Here is a 20175-nt window from a genome sequence, read left to right as displayed (position 1 = left end):
TATTGACTCATTAAGTGGAGTAAGGTACAGATTAAAGGTGTCATCTCTGGCATCTCGTCAGACATGGATGCTTCATGGTTTATGATGAACATGCCAGGAGGGTTAGATGCAAGTCGCTTGACCCAAATGATAGACTTCACTCCTTCTTTCTGTCTACCTGTTCCCTTTCAGGGGAAAGGGGATACCTAGTCAGACGCACAACTGAATGCATTCAACCGAAATGTGTTTTCCACATTTAACCCAACCCCTCTGAATCAGAAAGTTATGGGGGCTGCCTTAATCGACGTTCACGTGATTGATGCCCAGGGAGCAGTCGCTATTGGGAGAACAGCATATTTTTCCACCTTGTCGTCCCAGGGATTCAAACCAGTGTTACTGTCCCAACACTCTTCACCGCTAGGCTACCTCAATAGAACACTGTTAAGTCGCATTCTCACAAGCTCGACTGAAGAACTTACAATCAAGCCTGACAAGGCCAATGAAAGCCGTGCCTCGCTAGAAGCCCCGCCTTCCACAGGTGATAACACCGAGGCTCTGATTCATTCAATTTTGCTCTTCACATTGAGCTGAGCAGAACAATTCAGTTACTTAGACTGCTTGTTTATCATACTTTGCTCCAACTAAACTCTCCTTTTGTGGTTGAGCCCCCCTTTGGATGTTCCGTGATAGAGTTTGTATTTTGTTTTCGTAGTTTCCTACCTACAAACCAATTAGTTATTCTTCAGGTTGCTACGCCTGGCTATAGCAATGAGTGAGATGGCGAACGAAATGACAAAAGCCAACAAACCGGGTTCAGGTTAGCGACCATGCGGTTACACCATATCAACAAAATATACTCATGTTTGTTGCTTGGTGCATGCTCAGGCTGCCCTTGCTTTAACCAGTTCACGTGCACATTGTCACCGGCTGCTTGGTGATTCCAATAGTGACCATCCCCTCCCGGAGGCCTGTACCGCGTCTGAGTTGTGGGATGCGGGATGGATTTGGGTCTTTGGTCGGATCAAATGTCTTGTTTAGCCTGGGCTTGTTGCATGCAGAAGCTGCTCTCGCTCAACCTGGGTCTTGTGCGCATTGTCGCCGGTTGCGGGAGGCTACTCTTGAAGGGAGAGGTCGGCCAGGTTCGGTGGGGACTCCCTGCCTTCTGTGCCTGCCTTGGTAAAGCGCCACTTTCCTAATTTCCCAGACTTGGTCAAAGAAGGGTTTGGCTCGCCTCAGTGATCTGGTTCTATGAGACTGTTGAGACAAGGTTCGATAAACACTGCATAGCATGTTAACCAGACTAGCTAACTTGCCCAGGCATGCTAGCTAATGCTACTAGCTATTCCTGCCTCCCCACGGTGGCATTTAAGAGGAGCTCTGTCTTATCGAGGTTGAGCTTGAGGTGGTGGGCTGACATCCAAGCTGAGATGTTTGGCAGGCACACAGAGATGTGCGTTGCTACCTGAGTATCAGAAAGGGAGGATGAGAAAAGTAGTAGTGTTTTCTGCATAGCAATGATAGGAGAGGACATGTGAGGATATGATCGAGCCGAGTAACTTGGTGTAAAGAGGAGAGGGCCTAGAACCGAGCCCTGTATTACAAACCCATGGTGCAGACACAGGATGAGATGAGATGCCCAGTCCTGAGAGGGTGGAGAGGAGGATCTGATGGATAACGGTGACGAGGCAGTGGATATATCTAGGAGGATGAGAACAGAGGAGAGAGAGTCAGCTTTGGTAGAGCGGAAAGCCTCTGTGACACAATGGAGAGGGGCGTCAGTTGAGTGAGCCTCCTTGAAGCCTGACTGGTTAAGGTGAAGAAGATCATTCTGAGAGACATAACAAAGGAGTTGGTCAAAGACAGCACACTGAAGTGTTCTGGAAAGAAAATAAATAAGGGATAATGGTCTATAGTTTTTCATGTCATGTGGGTTGAGTGTTGGTTTCTTGAAGAGGGAAGCGGCTTTGACCATCTTGAAGTCAGAGAGGACGCAGCCAATGGTCAGGGATGAGTTGATGAGGGAAGTGAGGTCTGCAGAGAGGTCTGGAGAAGGCAGGAGGGGATGGGGGCAGGTTGTCGGGCAGCCAGAATTCACTAGTCACAGAATTTAATCTGGAGAGCGAGGGGAGAAAGAGGTCAAGGCGTAAGGTAGTACTGTGTGAATGAGACCAGTGGACTCAGTAGGACTGAGAGATGGACTGAGAGATGGACTGAGAGATGGAGGAGGTGGAGGATTAAGGAGGAAAAAGTGGAGAAGAGCAGGGGTTGGAACCAAAATTATTTTCCAATCGTTTAGTTCTAAACATAATTCTATATTTTTTTGTTCCGTTCCATTGTTCCGAACACCAAAACAAAGTTCTGAACCGGTTGAAACCCCCAAAATTGACAAGTTAAATTGTTCCTTTCTGTTATTTTTTATTTTTTTAAACATTTAACTCAACATTAAATTACTTCACAATCAGTGCAGATAGAGCAGCTTGCTATGGAGCGGGCAAGCTATTTACATGCATTGGACAGAGAAGTGTAGGGCAAGAGACGTGACTGAAATTTTGCAGTGGGGAGAGAGTGAGAGAGGATGGAGGTTATCTTGTTACGAAATGCATTATCTGAATTTCGCCCACAGAGTTATACCTACGTAGGACCGGCTTCTATGAAAGAATGTTGAATGTCATTGAACTTCAGAGTTGGCTTAATGATGGACCAAAACTAGCTAGATAGCAAACAAGCTTGTGTGTGCACAGCGGCGCCAGAATTAAAATAACACATCTTACCTTTTTGAAGTTAATAAATCCAATGTGAAATGTAGTATACTCAACCAGCGTTGAAAAAGTTAATCCATTCTTTTCAACAACAACACATCTCTCTCCTTAATTTCTGAATCACGCTTGTAACGTCAGTATTAGGCTAGTAGACTATGCTGGAATAAGATACTGGAATACGTTTCTGAGTGACAGAGTGACTAACTGGTTTCCTTGCTTTTAAAATAAATGTTATTTTCTGGAACAGTCGATATCACTTTAATTTCCAGTGCTGATCCTGTCCTCGAAAAAAATGGTTTTCGGTTCTGTTCCCTGAACCAGATCCAACCCCTGGAGAACAGTTTCCCAGGGTGGAGGCAGAGGCTTGAAATGTTGATTGATAGAAAGCAGCTTTAGCAGTAAATACAGAGGAAGAGGAGAGAGTGGAAGGATGATTGGTCCTCCGGAAATGGAGTTTTCCGCCATTTCCGCTCGGATGACTGCAGCCCTGTTCTGTGAGTACTTAATGAGTTACTCAGCCACAGAGCAGTAGGGGAGGACCGAGCCAGTCGGGAGGAAAGAGGACAGTGAGAGTCAAAGGATGCGGAAAGGGAGGAGAGTAGGATTGAAGAGGCAGAGACAGTAGGGAGAAGGATTTAGCAGAAGGGAGAAATTCTAGGATAGAAGTGGAGCGTAGTGGGAGAGAGAGGGGAAAGATTGCGATGGTGCATGACCATCTGGGTAGGGGCTGAGTGGGTAGAGTTGGAGGATAAATGGAGAGAAAAATAAACAAAGTATTGATCAAAGACCTGGAGGGGGGTTGCAGTGAGATTAGTAGGTTAACAGCCTCTAGTAAAGATGAGGTCAAGCATATTGCCTGCCTTGTGAGTGGTTGGGGACTGGGAAAGAGTGAGGTCAAAGTATAGAACAAGAAGGCCCGCACACTGTTAAAGACCCCAATTCACCGGTTCACTGACAACGTTCCGATCCGAAACAGATCTTCTTCGGAAGATGTCTCCGCGTAACAGGGAATTCCTGCCCATCGGCTCCTTGTATAGATCCACGCTAAAACCACCCCACTCCCTCTTAATCAAAATGTCACGAAAACATATTTCATGCGCATCAAAGGTGAGGGTGAATTTCAAAAAGCCCACCCAATCTACCTACCTCATCTCCATACTGTTTGTATTTGATTTACTTTTCTGCTCCTTTGCACACCTGTATCTCTACTTGCACATCATCATCTGCTCATTTATCACTCCAGTGTTAATCTGCTAAATTGTAATTATTCGCTCCTTTGGCCTATTTATTGCTTACCTCCTCATGCCTTTTGCACACACTGTGTATAGACTTTATTTTTTCTACTGTGTCATTGACTTGTTTATTGTGTTATTGACTTGTTTATTGTTTACTCCATGTGTAACTCTGTGTTGTTGACTGTGTCACACTGCTTTGCTATATATTGGCCAGGTCACAGTTGAAAATGAGAACTTGTTCTCAACTAGCCTACCTGGTTAAATAAAGGTGAAATAAAATAAATAAATAAAAATGTTCACTGCTTGTATTGACGAAGGAGTGGAATCGATGAAGTTCCTCTGCTGTTCCCTGGAATAGAACAAATATGTAATTTGTTTCCAGAGTCTGATATGGCACAAGAATGGATAGTTAGGGCTGAAAATCACATTATACTCAAACAACCCCACATACATGGCATAATTCAGTGACATTTTGCTACCTATAGCAGTTATCTTCTGTTGAATGAACATGTCATTTTCAAACATGAAAAAGTTCTTAGTCAGAACAATCTCAGCAAGTTCAACAATAGAGTTAGCGCTTGGTAGTGTACCAGTGGGTCGTTGACTAAGACAGTGTACCAGTGGGTCGTTGACTAAGACAGTGTGCCAGTGGGTCGTTGACTAAGACAGTGTCCCAGTGGGTCGTTGACTAAGACAGTGTGCCAGTGGGTCGTTGACTAAGACAGTGTACCAGTGGGTCGTTGACTAAGACAGTGTGCCAGTGGGTTGTTGACTAAGACAGTGTGCCAGTGGGTCGTTGACTAAGACAGTGTACCAGTGGGTCGTTGACTAAGGCAGTGTGCCAGTGGGTTGTTGACTAAGACAGTGTGCCAGTGGGTCGTTGACTAAGACAGTGTACCAGTGGGTCGTTGACTAAGACAGTGTGCCAGTGGGTCGTTGACTAAGACAGTGTCCCAGTGGGTCGTTGACTAAGACAGTGTGCCAGTGGGTCGTTGACTAAGACAGTGTACCAGTGGGTCGTTGACTAAGACAGTGTGCCAGTGGGTTGTTGACTAAGACAGTGTGCCAGTGGGTCGTTGACTAAGACAGTGTACCAGTGGGTCGTTGACTAAGGCAGTGTGCCAGTGGGTTGTTGACTAAGACAGTGTGCCAGTGGGTCGTTGACTAAGACAGTGTGCCAGTGGGTTGTTGACTAAGACAGTGTGCCAGTGGGTCGTTGACTAAGACAGTGTACCATGGCTCCTAGGCCTCCCTGATAGGGGATATTAGTATACAGGGATTCAACATCAAAGCAATCCATAAGCATCTCCACATTGATATTGTGCATTGTCTTGAGGCTGTTACTCATGTCCATAGAATCACGTACATATGCAGGGAGTGACACCACACATATTTTTCTACCTATCTGCAGTATGTTTCTAGGAAGGGATTTCTGTATCTGGGAGGACAAAAGATGGATTTAGCTCGAAATTGGGTATGGGTTCTGTGGGAAATGTCATTCTCTATTGTGTCACCCATAGCCTGGACACTCGTCTCACACATACTTGACACATCCACATTTTAACTCCCCAAGTCTCAATGTACAAAAGAAAAAGGTGGAAAGAAATTAATTGAAATCAGGCGTCGGGTGGTTGAATTCGCCCAGTACAGTATGAGTGGTGAGCCATCGTCAGGAAGTCAGCTTATCAAGGTGTCAAGCTTATTTAACTATCCAAGGGAACCTGGTTGGCGATAGAATGGACATGTGACAGTGACAGCATGGAATTAAAATGAGGAGATAGACAGGTGAGAGTGGGAAAATAGAAAATCTCCACTTAAAGAGAAATAAGTAGCCCTGTGCCAACCCCCGCAATGATCAGATGCTCTTGGACTATGAGAGAACACATAGTCAGATGACGAGAGAGCAGGTGGAGTAGCAGTGTTCTCTGGGGTAACACATGTCTCTGTCAGGGCCAAAAGGTGTAGGGACTGATGGGCAACATAGGCCGAGATTAACTCAGTCTTCTTGACCGCAAATCGGCAGTTCCAAATGCTGCACGGGGACTAGAAATTCCACACGGGTTGTGCGAGCAGGATACACTAAATTAGAAGGGTTGTAGTCAAGGGGTAGGGAGTGTCTGTACAACCTACAGGGAGAGAAGTCAACAGGGATATGAAACACGCACACACTTAACAAAGCTACAAAAGAGCAAAATGAGATCATCAGAAGAAAGATAAGATACTCAAGAGAGAGAGAGTGGTGTGGAGCCTTCCTCTCTATCCTTCCTGGAATAACCAAGTTATTAATGCCCCCTCTGTTAATCCGAGTCCCTTGGGGTTCACGGGTTTCAAGTGTTTTTTTGTTGTCAAATTTGAACCCGATTAAGAACCAACCCCACAGACAATCGACAGAGTAAGTTCAAATATAATTGTATTCAGTATTTGTGACAGACAAGGGATGTTTGGGTTTTCTTCCATGTTATAATGCGTGGCTATGCTGGACAGCTTGGACAGGCAATGGAAAGCATCTCCACAATGGGACTACCTGTAAGGGTGAAGAAGGTCACAGTAGGTAGGGCTATCCCAATTTAAAAATAAAAAAGGTAGGGCTATCCATCAGGTCTCCTATGTGGAGGCTGTGGAAATAGCTGAAGGAGCGGGTGGAGATGAGATGGTAGTAGATACTGTTCAAGTTTGAAATAAGTCTAGAAAGATCAACATCATTGTTTCTGCAGCTAAACAATATCTGGGATTAAAAGATTTCCCATCTGAAGAGCTCCATGGAGTACTGTCTCGAGTAGTCCCAGCCTGAGGAGGGAAGTTTGAGTTATCAAATGACTGAAGGAGTGGGAAGATTTTTCCTGATAATACTTTTTATTTTTTTGTGAAATATTATTATTATTATTTTTTATCTTCCTGTAATGGAATTTACTTTTAATTTGTGAATGTATCCCTTATCCCTTCATCCCTGGTCCAGTTGGTGTGGGAATGCAGCTCTAACTTTTGTTTGCAGACTGCCATAGTACCGAAGAAGAATTTGAGGAGCCGGTCTTTCGGCGTGTCATTTTGCAATATGCAGCCAAAGATTTGTACAACTAACCCACGATAGTTATAAAAATCTGTCATAGTGGGAAAAACAAGCAAGGAGGTGGGCAGAGACAAGCACAAACTAATGAGATCCTATTGGCATTTATTCGCATATTTCCGTTAGGGAAAGCCCACTTTGAAGTGTGCGTGTGCAATAACTCAATTCGACCTGGCACTCCTAAACGACACATTTAAAAACAACTTTGGCAAAGGGTAAAGTCTATAAAACGCAGTCCACTCTGTTTGTTACAGATTTTAGTTTCGGAAACTGTATGGAGATCAAATGTTTCATCGATGAGAGAATTATCTGAATGTCGGCAAAAATCCATCTCACTCCTTATTCCCCCACTGCTGACCACAGGTTTATTCTCATCCCATTATTTGGATGTGAGTGGAAACGCCCACCGGATACTTCACATTCATACATCCGGTGAATTATCTGGCTCATTGTTCTATCTCAGTGTAGTAGCGGCTATCTGGAACGAAGCAAAGCAGCCCCGGCTTTTTAGACTGGGAATCAGCTGGCTGGCTAATGGCTATGCTTCAATCAGAATGATATCGCAGCGGGAACGAGGAGAACTTGCACGTTTTTATACTGTTACGGACCCTAAAAAGCACAAGAAAGGCTATACAGTGTACAAAGTCACTGCAAGGGTAAGTTGACAGAGGCTGTGTTGTTGACAGCTAGCTACCGTGACGTTAGTTAGCAGCTAGCTAGCTAACGTTATCATGGTTGTTTTATCCTGTCGTAGCTACAACTGCGAATACTATTCATACGGATATGTTGTAGTTGATAAATAACGACGTTTTAAACCTTATGTTGGCTGCTTATATGTGACATTTTCCAGTTCACCTGCTATCTTGTTCCTATTATTCAGCTAACGTTAACTAACTAGCTGTCAAACTAGTGCCTAGCTTGCGCTAGCTAATAACTAGCTCGTTTATGTCTGATAATGGAGATAGAAAGCTGCCTAGTTAGCCAAGCTCGGTGATAACAAGATCAAGAGAGGAGATTACATTGAATGCCACCTTCTGTCATACCACTATATGCCAACTAGATAGTTAGCTAACGTCAGTTAACTAACTGTTAATGACAATAAAGCTAACTGAACAGTGTGCAATCATGAGACCAGTAAGAAGCTGACACTTATAAGTTTGCTGCTGCCCCAGTATCTGTGCAAGCCTTTAGAGCCGTCGACGATGAGTATGACGTCTCTCCCCTCTAACGCCCAGGAAGCCACCATTCAAATTCCATTTAGATAACTCTGCATGCGTTATAATGTCAGTTACTCACCAAATATGGGGTTTCGCTGAGTAACTATCTTAATTTACTCCCGTTATGGCTGGTATGTACTTCCAAAGAGGTCAATGAACCGAAAAAAATGCCTCTTTGGCAGTGGTGGAAAAACTACGAAATTGTCATACTTGAGTAAAAATAAAGATACAGTACCTTAATAGAAAATGACTCAAGTAAAAGTCACTCAGTAAAATACTACTTGAGTTAAAGTATTTGGTTTTAAATATACTTAAGTATCAAAAGTAAGAGTAGAAACCATTTAAAATTCATTTTTTAAGCAAACCAGACAGCACCATATTTTTATTGACGGATAGCCAGGGGCACACTTCAACACTCAGACATAATTTACACATGAAGCATTTGTGTTTAGTGAGTCTGTCAGATCAGAGGCAGTAGGGAAAACCAGGGATGTTCTCTTGATAAGTGAATTGGACCTTTTTCCAGTCAAAATGTAACAAGTACTTTTGGGTATCCAGGGAAAATGTATAGATTAAAAAGTACATCATAAAAGTTAGCAAAAATATAAATAGTAAAGTACAGATACCCCTAAAAAAACTACTTAAGTACTTTACACCACTGATCTTCGACACCCCTAATGTGTTGGGCTGTTGTAGACTTTCAATCTGTGCTTAGCAGTAAGGTTGTAGCTCCTCAGAATCCTTGCGACGTGTATGCTTATACAGTTTCATTTAGACCTTATTTGGAAGTACATACTGGCTGTGATGCTTGCAGAGCTGTCTAATAGGAGTTTCAATCAGAGCTTCCTGAGTGTTAGAGAGGAGACTCGTCATACTCATTCATCGTCAACATTTCTAATACATAGATACTGGGGCATCTAGTTGCATACATTTTACTAATCCGTCTCAGTAAGTGCGTATGCAGCATGAGAGAAACTGCAGTATATGCAATTTATTGTCTAGCAAAAGGAAGTCCACGGCAACGACCCGAAGTTACCCATTGTGCAAAAGTAATCATCATTGTTGCATCCAGACCCACTCCCAGAGATGTTGATGCTCTACCTTTTAGTTTGTATTTCACATCAGATTCAGAAAGGTCACATCCCAGCAACACAGATTTTAGCACTATCAGAGATTAATCTCCAAAGGGAACCATATCAAGTCTTTCCAATGGCTACGATACCACACAACCAGTTCAGTGTCACACATGCGCACCCATACAAATGAAAAAGGGTTGATTTTTGTCACAAAGGTGCTGATGGGAGAGAGAGGGTTATATAATTTCCTCGTCTGTCTGGCTCTGTCACTGTGAGTGGTGCAGGAGGTCAGAACACTACAGGGTTTTGAAACTGGGACACTATCAGACAGAATGAGTCGTCAGTGTGCCCACAATGTTCTGAGAGGAACCGAAATAATGAATAAATAGATGCTTCCATACCCACCGCTGCAGTTTTTTTCTGTATCAGAAATGGGCTTAGGTGGTGGGTGTGACAGGGGGCGTGGCAGAGGGCAGGGCAATGAGCATAATTGGTCGTTGGCGGCTACATTTGAGAGAATTTGAGGCCCCCATCTTTGCGTTGTAGAGACAGTTTTGCATTCAAGACAATTTCCTGTAATTCTATACATTTCTCCATGGAGCTGAGATATTTAGTACATTTTTAAGTTAATTTCCTGCAGTTCTACACATTTTGCTATGCAGCTAAGAGAAAATGTAGCATTTTTAAAGCTAGTTTCCTGTAATTATTTGCATTTTGCCATGTGTATTGCTGTTCTTTTGCTCGACAATAATAATAAAATGAATATGGTTAAATTCATATTTTTTTTGCATTTTCAATTCTCTCTGACTGTCTAGCTTTTATTTTGGTGAGTGTTCATTCTCAAATGTTATATTAAAAAAATATATAGGTCCATTATCTTTTCTACATACTTTATATCTGGTTTTAGTGGTTTAAGTTGGAACTTAAGAGTTTTTCTAACCTGAAAAGTAATAATAATAATTTTAAAAACGTTTTTTATGCTCTTTGACTTAGGCTACCCAGAAAAATGCTAAAATCAAAACAAACTTTATCTGCGCCGAGTACAGCAAGTTTAGACTTTACCGTGAAATGCTTACAAGCCCTTAACCAACAGTGCAGTTCCAGAAGAGTTAAGAAAATATTTACAAAGTAGATGAAAACAAAAAATAATACAAAGTAACACAATAACAAGGCTATATACAGGGGGCACCGGTACCGAGTCAATGTGCGGGAGTACACGTTAGTTGAGGTAATTTGTACATGTAGGTGGGGGTGAAGTGACTATGCATAGATAATAAACAGCGAGAAGCAGCAGTGTACAAAGGGGGGGGGGGTCAATGTAAATTGTCCGGTGGCGATTTTATTAATTGTTCAGCAGTCAAATATATACCTTGGGGGTAGAAGCTGTTGAGGAGCCTTTTAGTCCTAGACTTGGCACTCCGGTACCGTTTGCCGTGCGGTAGCAGAGAACTTGGGTGACTGGAGTCTCTGCTAATTTTATTGGCTTTCCTCAGGCCTATTGTATAGGTCCTGGGTGGCAGGAAACTTGGCCCCAGTGATGTACTGGGCTGTTCGCGCTACCCTCTGTAGCTCCTTATAGCCAGGTGCCGAGCAGTTGCCATACCAGGCGGTGATGCAACCAGTCAGGATGCTCTTGATGGTGCAGCTGTAGAACCTTGTGAGCATCTGGGGACGCATGCCAAATCTTTTCAGTCTCCTGAGGGGGAAAAGGTGTTGTCGTGCCCTCTTCACGACTGTCTTGGTGTGTTTGGACCATGATAGTTTGTTGGTGATGTGGATACCAAGGAACTTGAAACTCTCGACCCGCTCCACTACAGCCCTGTTGATGTTAATGGGGGCCTGTTCGGCCCGCCTGTTCCTGTAGTCCACGGTCAGCTCCTTTGTATTGCTCACATTGAGGGAGAGGTTGTTGTCCTTGCACCACACTGCCAGTTCTCTGACCTCCCTATAGGCTGTCTCATCGTTGTTGGTGATCTGGTCTGCCTCCTTTAAAAGTTGCGAGCTTGCACTGTGGTACTTAGAGGTACCCAGCAGCACGGCGTCATTGCTCCAGAACACCACAATGTGGAGTTAGAGCACTCATTATGTATTTCGTCATATAAAAACCTTGGGATCAAATCGAGTGCTTCCAATGACGAATTTGACACGAGCCACCCGTCCCTGGGTGAAGATGGCTGACAAAACATTACGGTGGAACCAACTGTAAGTAGTTATGTCATAACGAGTCAAGCCAAAAAAATGACAATTGAGAGGAATATGTTAATATAGAGACAAACATTTGTGCATATTTTTTTGTCATAAAGTTCATTTACGAAAATCGCTATTTAGCAAGTTAGCTGACTAGCTAACATTAGCCAACTAACTACCTATGGATAGAGTAGAATATAATAACTTTGTGCCAAGGATGCAAGTCCTATATACGTACTGTACGTACTCCTATATATGTACTGTAGTTATTACCACGCATGATATTCCCACATTGTAGCCTGTACATTGAATATATTCACTGATCATGTACTCTTCCTTGGCAAATGAAGGTGCAGTTCAGGTATGAATTTCTGAGACATTCTTTTTCAGTCTTATCAAACTCCATAATTTGAATGAAGCTGTGTCTGCATGTATGTATTACAATTATACACTTCAACAGTGTTTACCGCTCCTGGGACATCAATGATTACACATTGTAACTATGCAATAGACTAGAAACATGACTTAAGTAAAGGCTGACTTGTAATTCAGAAAAAATACAGAAAAAAACTATGCATATCTAACTCCCTTCATCTGTATTAATCTGAGGACACAGGATACTATTTCAATGAGATGCTTAATTTCAACCAGTGGAGAATGTGAAACGCTTTATTGAAAGAAGTTCATTATCCAGGTGTTATAAATACATAATACATGCATTATAATTATGATAATTGTAATATATTATAAATACAAGTTCAATCTGTACTACAATGCACATATGGTGTGCATTATAAAACGAGAAAGAAAGACGAGGTGGGGAAAGAGGTGTAGAAGACAGAAAGGGAAAGAGGTAAGAACGGTGGTAGACAGCATATGATTAATGAATTACAGTGCTACCCTTATTCTCTCAGTTCATCACAATTGTGGTGTCACCTAACCAGCCTTGGGCCCCCATTTGTCCAAAGGTTATCTTAAGAGCGGGTGAGGTGGCGATGACGGTACTGGCTTCCCCTCTCACATCAAAACATACCTGCAAACGAGAGAAAGATGGATAGAGAGAGAGCATGATTAACCTCGTTTCTTTATTCGAACACAGTCAGTCATCATAATCATCAGGAGATGATATGCAAAACTGACCTTGGATCATTAACTCTGGGACTACTACATCTCCGTCTGTATTTCAATGTAAAGCATATATTTAATAATACTTATTTTTGACCCAAACCAAGTGACCTCTCACCTATTATAATGCAGTGCCCTCTGTGTCAGCCAGTTCAGATAAGGGACGGGTCCACCAAAACCGCTGATATAACCTAGAGGATTTAGGGAGAAGGGGGAGAGGGATGAAGTGAAGAAGAGACTGTTATTGTGTGTGGTCTCACATGGTGTCCACACGAAGTGGCTGCAAAGTACTCTATGCTAAAAAACAGACACATGAGGACAAACAATAGAAGATAATGTATGTGACCCAGACACCTATCAGAGTGTACCTGAAACATTTAAAAATAGAGGGCTATGTGTCTCACCACTTGGTTATTGCAAGGCAAACCCCCAGGGAAATTATGACTTGGCAGCAACAGATAGTCCAGTGACAATGGCTGTGTTTATGTGGTGTCAGCTGCTAATTTTCAGATTTACATCTTAAGTTTTTTTTAAAATTAATGCATGTGAGACCGGTTCTATGTACTACAAGACAGGCAGAGATGAAGACAGAAAAAGAACACATAACAGTTTACCTCTGGTTATGGACACTTTTGCCAGCAGTAAAGCTTCCACGGCCTGTTCCTCGGACAGTGAACATCTGGCAATATCTACATTTTTGACCCCTTGATCAGCTTGCTCTCTGAAAGTAAAGAAGATATCTACAAAAAATAAGCTATGAAAACAATAACAGATATGACCAATCTAAAGCAGCAGACGTCATTTTCAGGATACGTCAATACAGCGTAGAAAGCTTAATACCAGGCTGGTATTGTGGTTGTTCATTAGGTGATGAGAAATATGCCATGATACCTGCACCATCTACACACTGCGAAGACTCGCTAACTCTTCGTGACAGACATATTGTGTTTTTTCATCCTTCTGTAAAAAAAGCTAACCGTTACACGGTCATGAAATATGACTATATATCCACTTTGAAACAAATATGACATGGCCTGCTTATGAGTTTCCATGAAAGAAAGATTAGTTGAACTGAAAATGGCGAGAGCAGGCATTCATAGCTAAATGCTTTTGGTTAGCTTGAGAATAATAATTGCATGATTTTTCATTCTATGTTATCCTGTTGCAACTCTAGGGGCAGTATTTTCATTTTTGGAAAAAAAACGTTCCTGTTTTAAATGGGATATTTTTTCAGGACAAGATGCTATAATATGCATATAATTGACAGCTTAGAATAGAAAACACTCTAAAGTTTCCAAAACTGTAAAGCTATTGTCTGTGAGTATAACAGAACTGATTTTGCAGGCGAAAGCCTGAGAAAAATCCAATCCGGAAGTGCCCCATATTTTGAAAACGCTGCGTGCCAATGAGTCCCCATTGAGCTGTGAATGTGCTATGAACCAGCTTACGCTTTCTACGTATTCCCCAAGGTGTCTACAGCATTGTGACGTAGTTTTACGTTGCAGAATACCCGTAGGGGGCTACATTGCGCAAGTGGTCACATGATGCTCCCGGAGAAAATATTGCGTAAAGTACAGAGGTAGCCATTATTCCAATCGCTTCTACTGAGAAACCAATTGTCCCGGTGGATATGTTATCGAATAGATATTTGAAAAACACCTTGAGGATTGATTCTAAACAATGTTTGTCATGTTTCTGTCGATATTATGGAGCTTATTTGGATTTTTTTTTCAGCTTTGTCGTGACCGCAATTTCCGGTCGATTTCTCAGCCAAACGTGAAGCACAAACGGAGCTATTTCGCCTACAAAAATAATATTTTGGGAAAAAATGAACTTTGGCTATCTACCTGGGAGTCTCGTGAGTTAAAACATCTGAAGTTCATCAAAGATAAACAATTTAATTTGATTGCTTTTCTGATTTTCGTGACAGTTGCCTGCTGCTAGCAAGGCATAATGCTATGCTAGGCTATCGATAAACTTACACATGCTTGTATAGCTTTGGCTGTAAAGCATATTTTTAAAATCTGAGACGACAGGGTGATTAACAAAAGGCTAAGCTGTGTTCCAATATATTTCACTTAAGATTTTCATGAATAGAAAGATTTTCTAGGAAGATTTATGTCTGTTGCGTTATGCTAATTAGTGTCAGATGATGACAACGGTCCCGTTCACGGGATGGGGTGTCACTAGAGGTTAAATAGTAGAATGTTATGAACCGACACTGAATCGTAGGAGCTATGTAAAAGTTGGATGGAAGAACACCCAGTGTTGCTTTCCTGAGATGCCATCATCACACAGTCCTCCTTCGTAGGTGTCCGCTATGACTTCCTTTGTGTCGGAAAATGGTTGCTTTCAGAATAATTATTTTTGATTGAAAATAAAAAAAGTTTTGCTCTCGACAAGAAGACACATGTACCTCCATAGCATATAACAATTGGCCTGTGAATAACTACACCTTTATACAAATGTGCTACTGTATGCAGATTTCTTGGTGCACAACCGAAGATGCTGCCATATCCTATCAGCACGCCCGCAAGCGAGCCACTCAGGCGCAGAATGATGATGCGTGGAAGAGGGAAAGGAACGAGATTGGAACAACAACACTTTGTTGCAAGTTGGGGACGGGGGCTAATAGCTGAACAATAGACTATTCAACCTTTACTAAAGAATAGTCTAATAGCCGAGCTAGTTGTGAACCCCCCCCCCCCTGATATCATAGACCAGATCTGCCCTAACGACCAAGGGGTAGCTTGCTACTCAATGTAATAAAGTAAGGACCTTTCAAATAAGTTACCTTACACGTTATGTTGGCTGACAATTTGTTAGCTCCACTGTCCTTACGAACCACGGAGCATATTACAGCATTATGTACCGGTATGTTAGTTAGCTACCTAACGTTAGTAGATAGACATCAAACTTTCCAGTATATTAACTATAGGCTATCTAACTATCCAATGTTTATTGACTTGATTATTTCCGGCATTCTTAGCTTAGCTAAATGTTATAGTTGTTGTGCGTTCTCAATGGACATTCGGGTGCTTTCGTAAACATGCTCTGGCCATCTACATCGATTTCACTCTCATCTGTGTACCAGAGCGCAGAATAATACGTTTACGAGTGCTCCACACCGGTTGAAAATGGTCAGAGTGATCTCATTTGTGTCTGAAAGTAGCTAGCAAGCTAGCCAATGTTATCGAAACGGTCTGAATTTTACAAATGGACAATCTGACAACGCTCTGAATTTATGAGCGCCACGTTGTACAGCGCCATATTTTCTGTTCCGTCCTAATGGTGACGTCCAGGGTTTTTTATTTTTCATGGAATAGAAACACCATAATATGAATCAAATTAATTAAGCAAGTACAACTCAAAAGTTTGGACACCTACTTATTCCAGGATTTCTTTATTTTTACCATTTTCCACATTGTAGAATAATAGTGAAGACATCATAACTATGAAATAGCACGGTCTCCCGTGTGCCCCGCATTCTGTAGTACAGACATGGCCTGCTCTCCTTTATATAAGGAATTAGGCAATTTCCCAAGTTTACTACAATATGTATTGTAGACTGCACAGTAGCCTAATAAACACATTTAGTTAATAAAATAATGATAAAAAAATAAATAATAATCAAATTGCAGATGTTGATTTAGTTATGGATCCATAACAAATTACTATGAGAATAAATATCACTGATTTACAGAAATATTGGAACAAAGTTGTCTAATGAAGGTGAACTATTTAGAATCCTCCACTCCTGTAGGCTACTCTCTACCGTCACTTTGTACAGCACAATATTTTCCATTCCATCCAAACGGAAAACCTAAGAGATTAGTTTTTTGTTTTTCTCTGAACAGAAACACCATAATATTAATCAAAATAATTAAGCCACATTTAAATCAATCCCATGTACTATGTTATTACAAAAAAGGCTTTACGTTCTCTGGTAGTGCCAATACGGAATACTATCAAATGCTTCTCAAAGATGCCCTCTGGTGGTCAAAGTAGCAATAACTTGCAGTAACAGGAAAAATGGCTGACATTTTAAGGTTGGGCCACAGAATTCGGTGGCAGCACGCAAGGTGTGCCGCAGTATGACACTACTTTTAAAGAAGGAACCACTGTTCCACTGTGTCATCAGCAAACTTAATGAAAGTGTTGGAGTCTTGTTTGGTGCGCAGTCCTGTATTCCCTGGGTGAACAGGGAAAACAGGAGGGGACTAAGTACTCACCCCTGAGGGACCCCAGTGTTAAGGATCAGTGTGGCAGACGTGTTGTTGCCTACTCTTACCACCTGGGGGCGGACCGCCACGAAGTCCAGGATCCAGTTGCAAAGGGAGGTGTTTAGTCCCAGTGTCTTTAGCTTAGTGATGAGCTTCGTGAGCACTATGGTGTTGAACGCTGAGCTGTAGTCAATGAACAGCGTTCTCACATAGGTGTTCCTTTTGTCCAGGTGAGAGAGGGCAGTGTGGAGTGCAGTTGAGATTGCATCATCTGTGGATCTGTTGGGGCGGTATGCGAATTGGAGTGGGTCTAGGGTGTCCAGGAGGATGCTGTTGATGTGAGCCATGACCAGTCTTTCAAAGCACTTCATGGCTACTGATGTTTTTCCACCGGGCGGTACCAGGTTACCTTCGCCTCCTTGGGCACAGAGACTATGGTGGTCTACTTGAAACATGTAGGTATGACAGACTCGGTCAGGGAGAGATTGAAAATGTCAGTGAAGACACTTAACATTTGGTCCGTGCATGCTTTGAGTACACGTCCTGGTAATCCGTCTGGCCCAGCGGCTTTGTGAATGTTGACCTGTTTTGTTCACATCGGCTACTGAGAGCGTTATCACACGTCGTCCAGAACAGCTGGTGCTCTTGTGCATGCTTCAGTGTTGCTTGCCTCAAAGCGAGCATAAGAGGCATTTAGCTCGTGTGGTAGGCTTGTGTCACTGGGCAGCTCGCTTTTGGGTTTCCCTTTATAGACCGTAATAGTTTTCGTGCCCTGCCATATCAGACGAGCGTCACAGCCGGTGTAGTAGGATTCAATCTTAATCCTGTATTGACGCTTTGCCTGTTTGATAGTTCACCTGAGGGTATAGAGGGATTTCTTATAAGCATCCGAATTAGTCTACCGCTCCTTGAAAGCGGTAGCTCTAGCCTTTAGCTCGATGTGGATATTGCTTGTAATCCATGGCTTCTGGTTGGGATATGTACGTACAGTCACTGTTGGGACGTCGTCGTTGATGCACTTATTGATGAAGCCGATGACTGAGGTGGTGTACTCCTCAATGCCATTGGATGAATCCTGGAATATATTCCAGTCTGTGCTAGCAAAACAGCCCTGTAGTGTAGCATCTGCGTCATCTGACCACTTCCATATTGACCGAGTCACTGGTGCTTCCTGCTTTAGTTTTTGCTTGTAAGAAGGAAACAGGAGGATAGAATTATGGTCAGATCTGCCAAGTGGAGGGCGGTGGAGAGCTTTGTATGCATCTGTGTGTAGAGTTAAACTGGTGTCTGATTTTTTTTTTTTCTCTCTCTCTGGTTGCACATGTGACATGCTGGTAAAAAGAATTGGCCAATATACCACAGCTAAGGAGTCTTATTTGACAATCAATCAAATTGATTTATGAAGCCCTTTTTACATCAGCCGATGTCACAAAGTGCTATACGGAAACCCAGCCTAAAATCCCAAACAGCAAGCAATGCAGATGTAGAAGCACGGTGGTTAGGAAAAACTCCCTAGAAAGGCAGGAACCTATGAAGAAACCTAGAGAGGAACCAGTCTCTGAGCGGTGGCCAGGCCTCTTCTGGCTGTGCCGGGTTGAGATTATAACCGTACATGGCCAAGATGTTCAAATGTTCATAGATGACCAGCAGGGTCAAATAATAATAATCATAGTGGTTGTAGAGGGTGCAACAGGTCAGCACCTCAGGAGTAAATGTCAGTTGGCTTTTCGTAGCTGAGCACTCAGAGTTCGAGATGGCAGGTGCCCTAGAGAGAGGGAGTTGAAAACAGTAGGTCTGTGACAAGGTTGCACGTCCAGTGAACATGACACAACTCGGAGTGCCTGGATATAGCTGTTTGGCCAAATACCATAAACCCCCGAGGTGTCTTATTGCTATTACAAACTGGTTACCAATGTAATTAAAACAGAAAAAAGTTATTTTTGTTCTTACCCATGGTATACGATCTGATATACCACGGCTTTCAGCCAATCAGCATTCAGGGATCGAACCACCCGGTTTATAATATGCTATAATGTCTGTAGAGCAGTTATTTTTTTTCCATGATACTGATGGCTTTTTATTGAAGGTATCGCAAACAAATGTTTAGGTTGTCTGTGTGCCTTTGATAAAACTGTTTTCCTTCATCCAGCGATCTTGGAGTTGCTGCCCCTTTGTGGTGTGTGTATGTATAGTGCCCTGTGTGTGTGCTCGTGTGGTGACATCTCGTTTGTGCACTGCTCCCCCACCGTGTCGCTGTATAATGTCCTCATTGTCAAGCGGCTAGAACTCTGAACCCTCCTCCGCTGTCTGTGAATGACTCCGCTCTCCACAGCAGAACAGGGAATGTCTACTACAGTTCTACAGGGCCCATCCATCCAGGGTCCCCATTTTCAGTCTGTAGTGCAATGAAGAACTTTTGGTGGTGAAGTTTGCTTGCTGATCCTTACCCCTCTTTTTCTCTCCTGCTCAGATCATCTCCAGAAAGAACCCGGAGGACGTCCAAGAGGTAAGAACTACAGGATTATCTGACAGTGATGGGTAGAAAGTGAGAAAAGAAGGGAAAAAGGGAAAACGGAGAGCGCGTGCAAGAGAGTGGCTTTGGATTTTGCTCCAATGGCTGTTCATGTTTCATAGGTTAGTGACCACGATTATAATGGTGGTGACCATGTTGACCTTTGTAGTAGCTGTGACAATAACAACTGTTCTTATCACAAACCAATGACAGTTTTGGTCCACCAGCCAGTGTGACAGCCACTGGGTTTTTTTAGCCGGCAAAATATTTTTCTTCATAATTACACCAAAAATCACAAAAATGAGTATGCCTTCTAATGTATTACCAGTAAGAATAATGGGGTATATTGCTGAATTTTATTTCATTTTGTGACTTGAGTCTTTTAACCAATGTATGTTAAAATAAATAATTTAGATCCAATAATAAAAACAAATAAGCGCTTCAACAACTGACCGTCAAGAGTAAACAAAGTGCCTGCGCTGCCACACGAGTGAGTGATGCAGGCTATTAGTATAGTTCAGGTCTCTAACGCTGACATTTTTTACAAGGAGTACATGATGTGCTCCTAAGTAGAAATCCTAGATGAGCGTGTGTGCTTCTACATAACAATGATTTTTAGGAGTCATCTTTGCTCAATCAAGCACAATTAGTTGAGACAAAAATGTTCAACTGGAACTTTAATGGACAGGCCGTTACCATGATAACTTGGGCACTCGCTTGTCTGTGATGGAAAATAATCTGACTGTGACGTCTTCCTAGCAGCAGACAGTTGCAGCAAACTCAAATTGAGAAACAACC

General features: G+C 42.4%; 1 protein-coding gene across 1 annotated transcript in view; it reads left to right on the top strand.

Moving 5' to 3' along the window:
- The first annotated feature begins 7481 nt into the window (after nt 1–7481).
- The window catches only part of rps6kc1 (ribosomal protein S6 kinase polypeptide 1), a 59420-nt gene continuing 46726 nt past the window's right edge, over nt 7482–20175 (top strand). The window contains exons 1-2 of the mRNA XM_064991223.1: nt 7482–7693; nt 19336–19371. Of these exons, the coding sequence (XP_064847295.1) occupies nt 7592–7693; nt 19336–19371 (138 nt within the window). The 5' untranslated portion in view covers nt 7482–7591. The remainder of the gene's footprint in view (nt 7694–19335; nt 19372–20175) is intronic.

The sequence above is a fragment of the Oncorhynchus masou genome, chromosome 16 (genome assembly GCF_036934945.1).
Source record: "Oncorhynchus masou masou isolate Uvic2021 chromosome 16, UVic_Omas_1.1, whole genome shotgun sequence".
Taxonomy (NCBI): Eukaryota; Metazoa; Chordata; class Actinopteri; order Salmoniformes; family Salmonidae; genus Oncorhynchus; species Oncorhynchus masou.
Note: the sequence above shows the minus strand (reverse complement) of the source record. Positions and strands in the feature narration are given on the sequence as shown.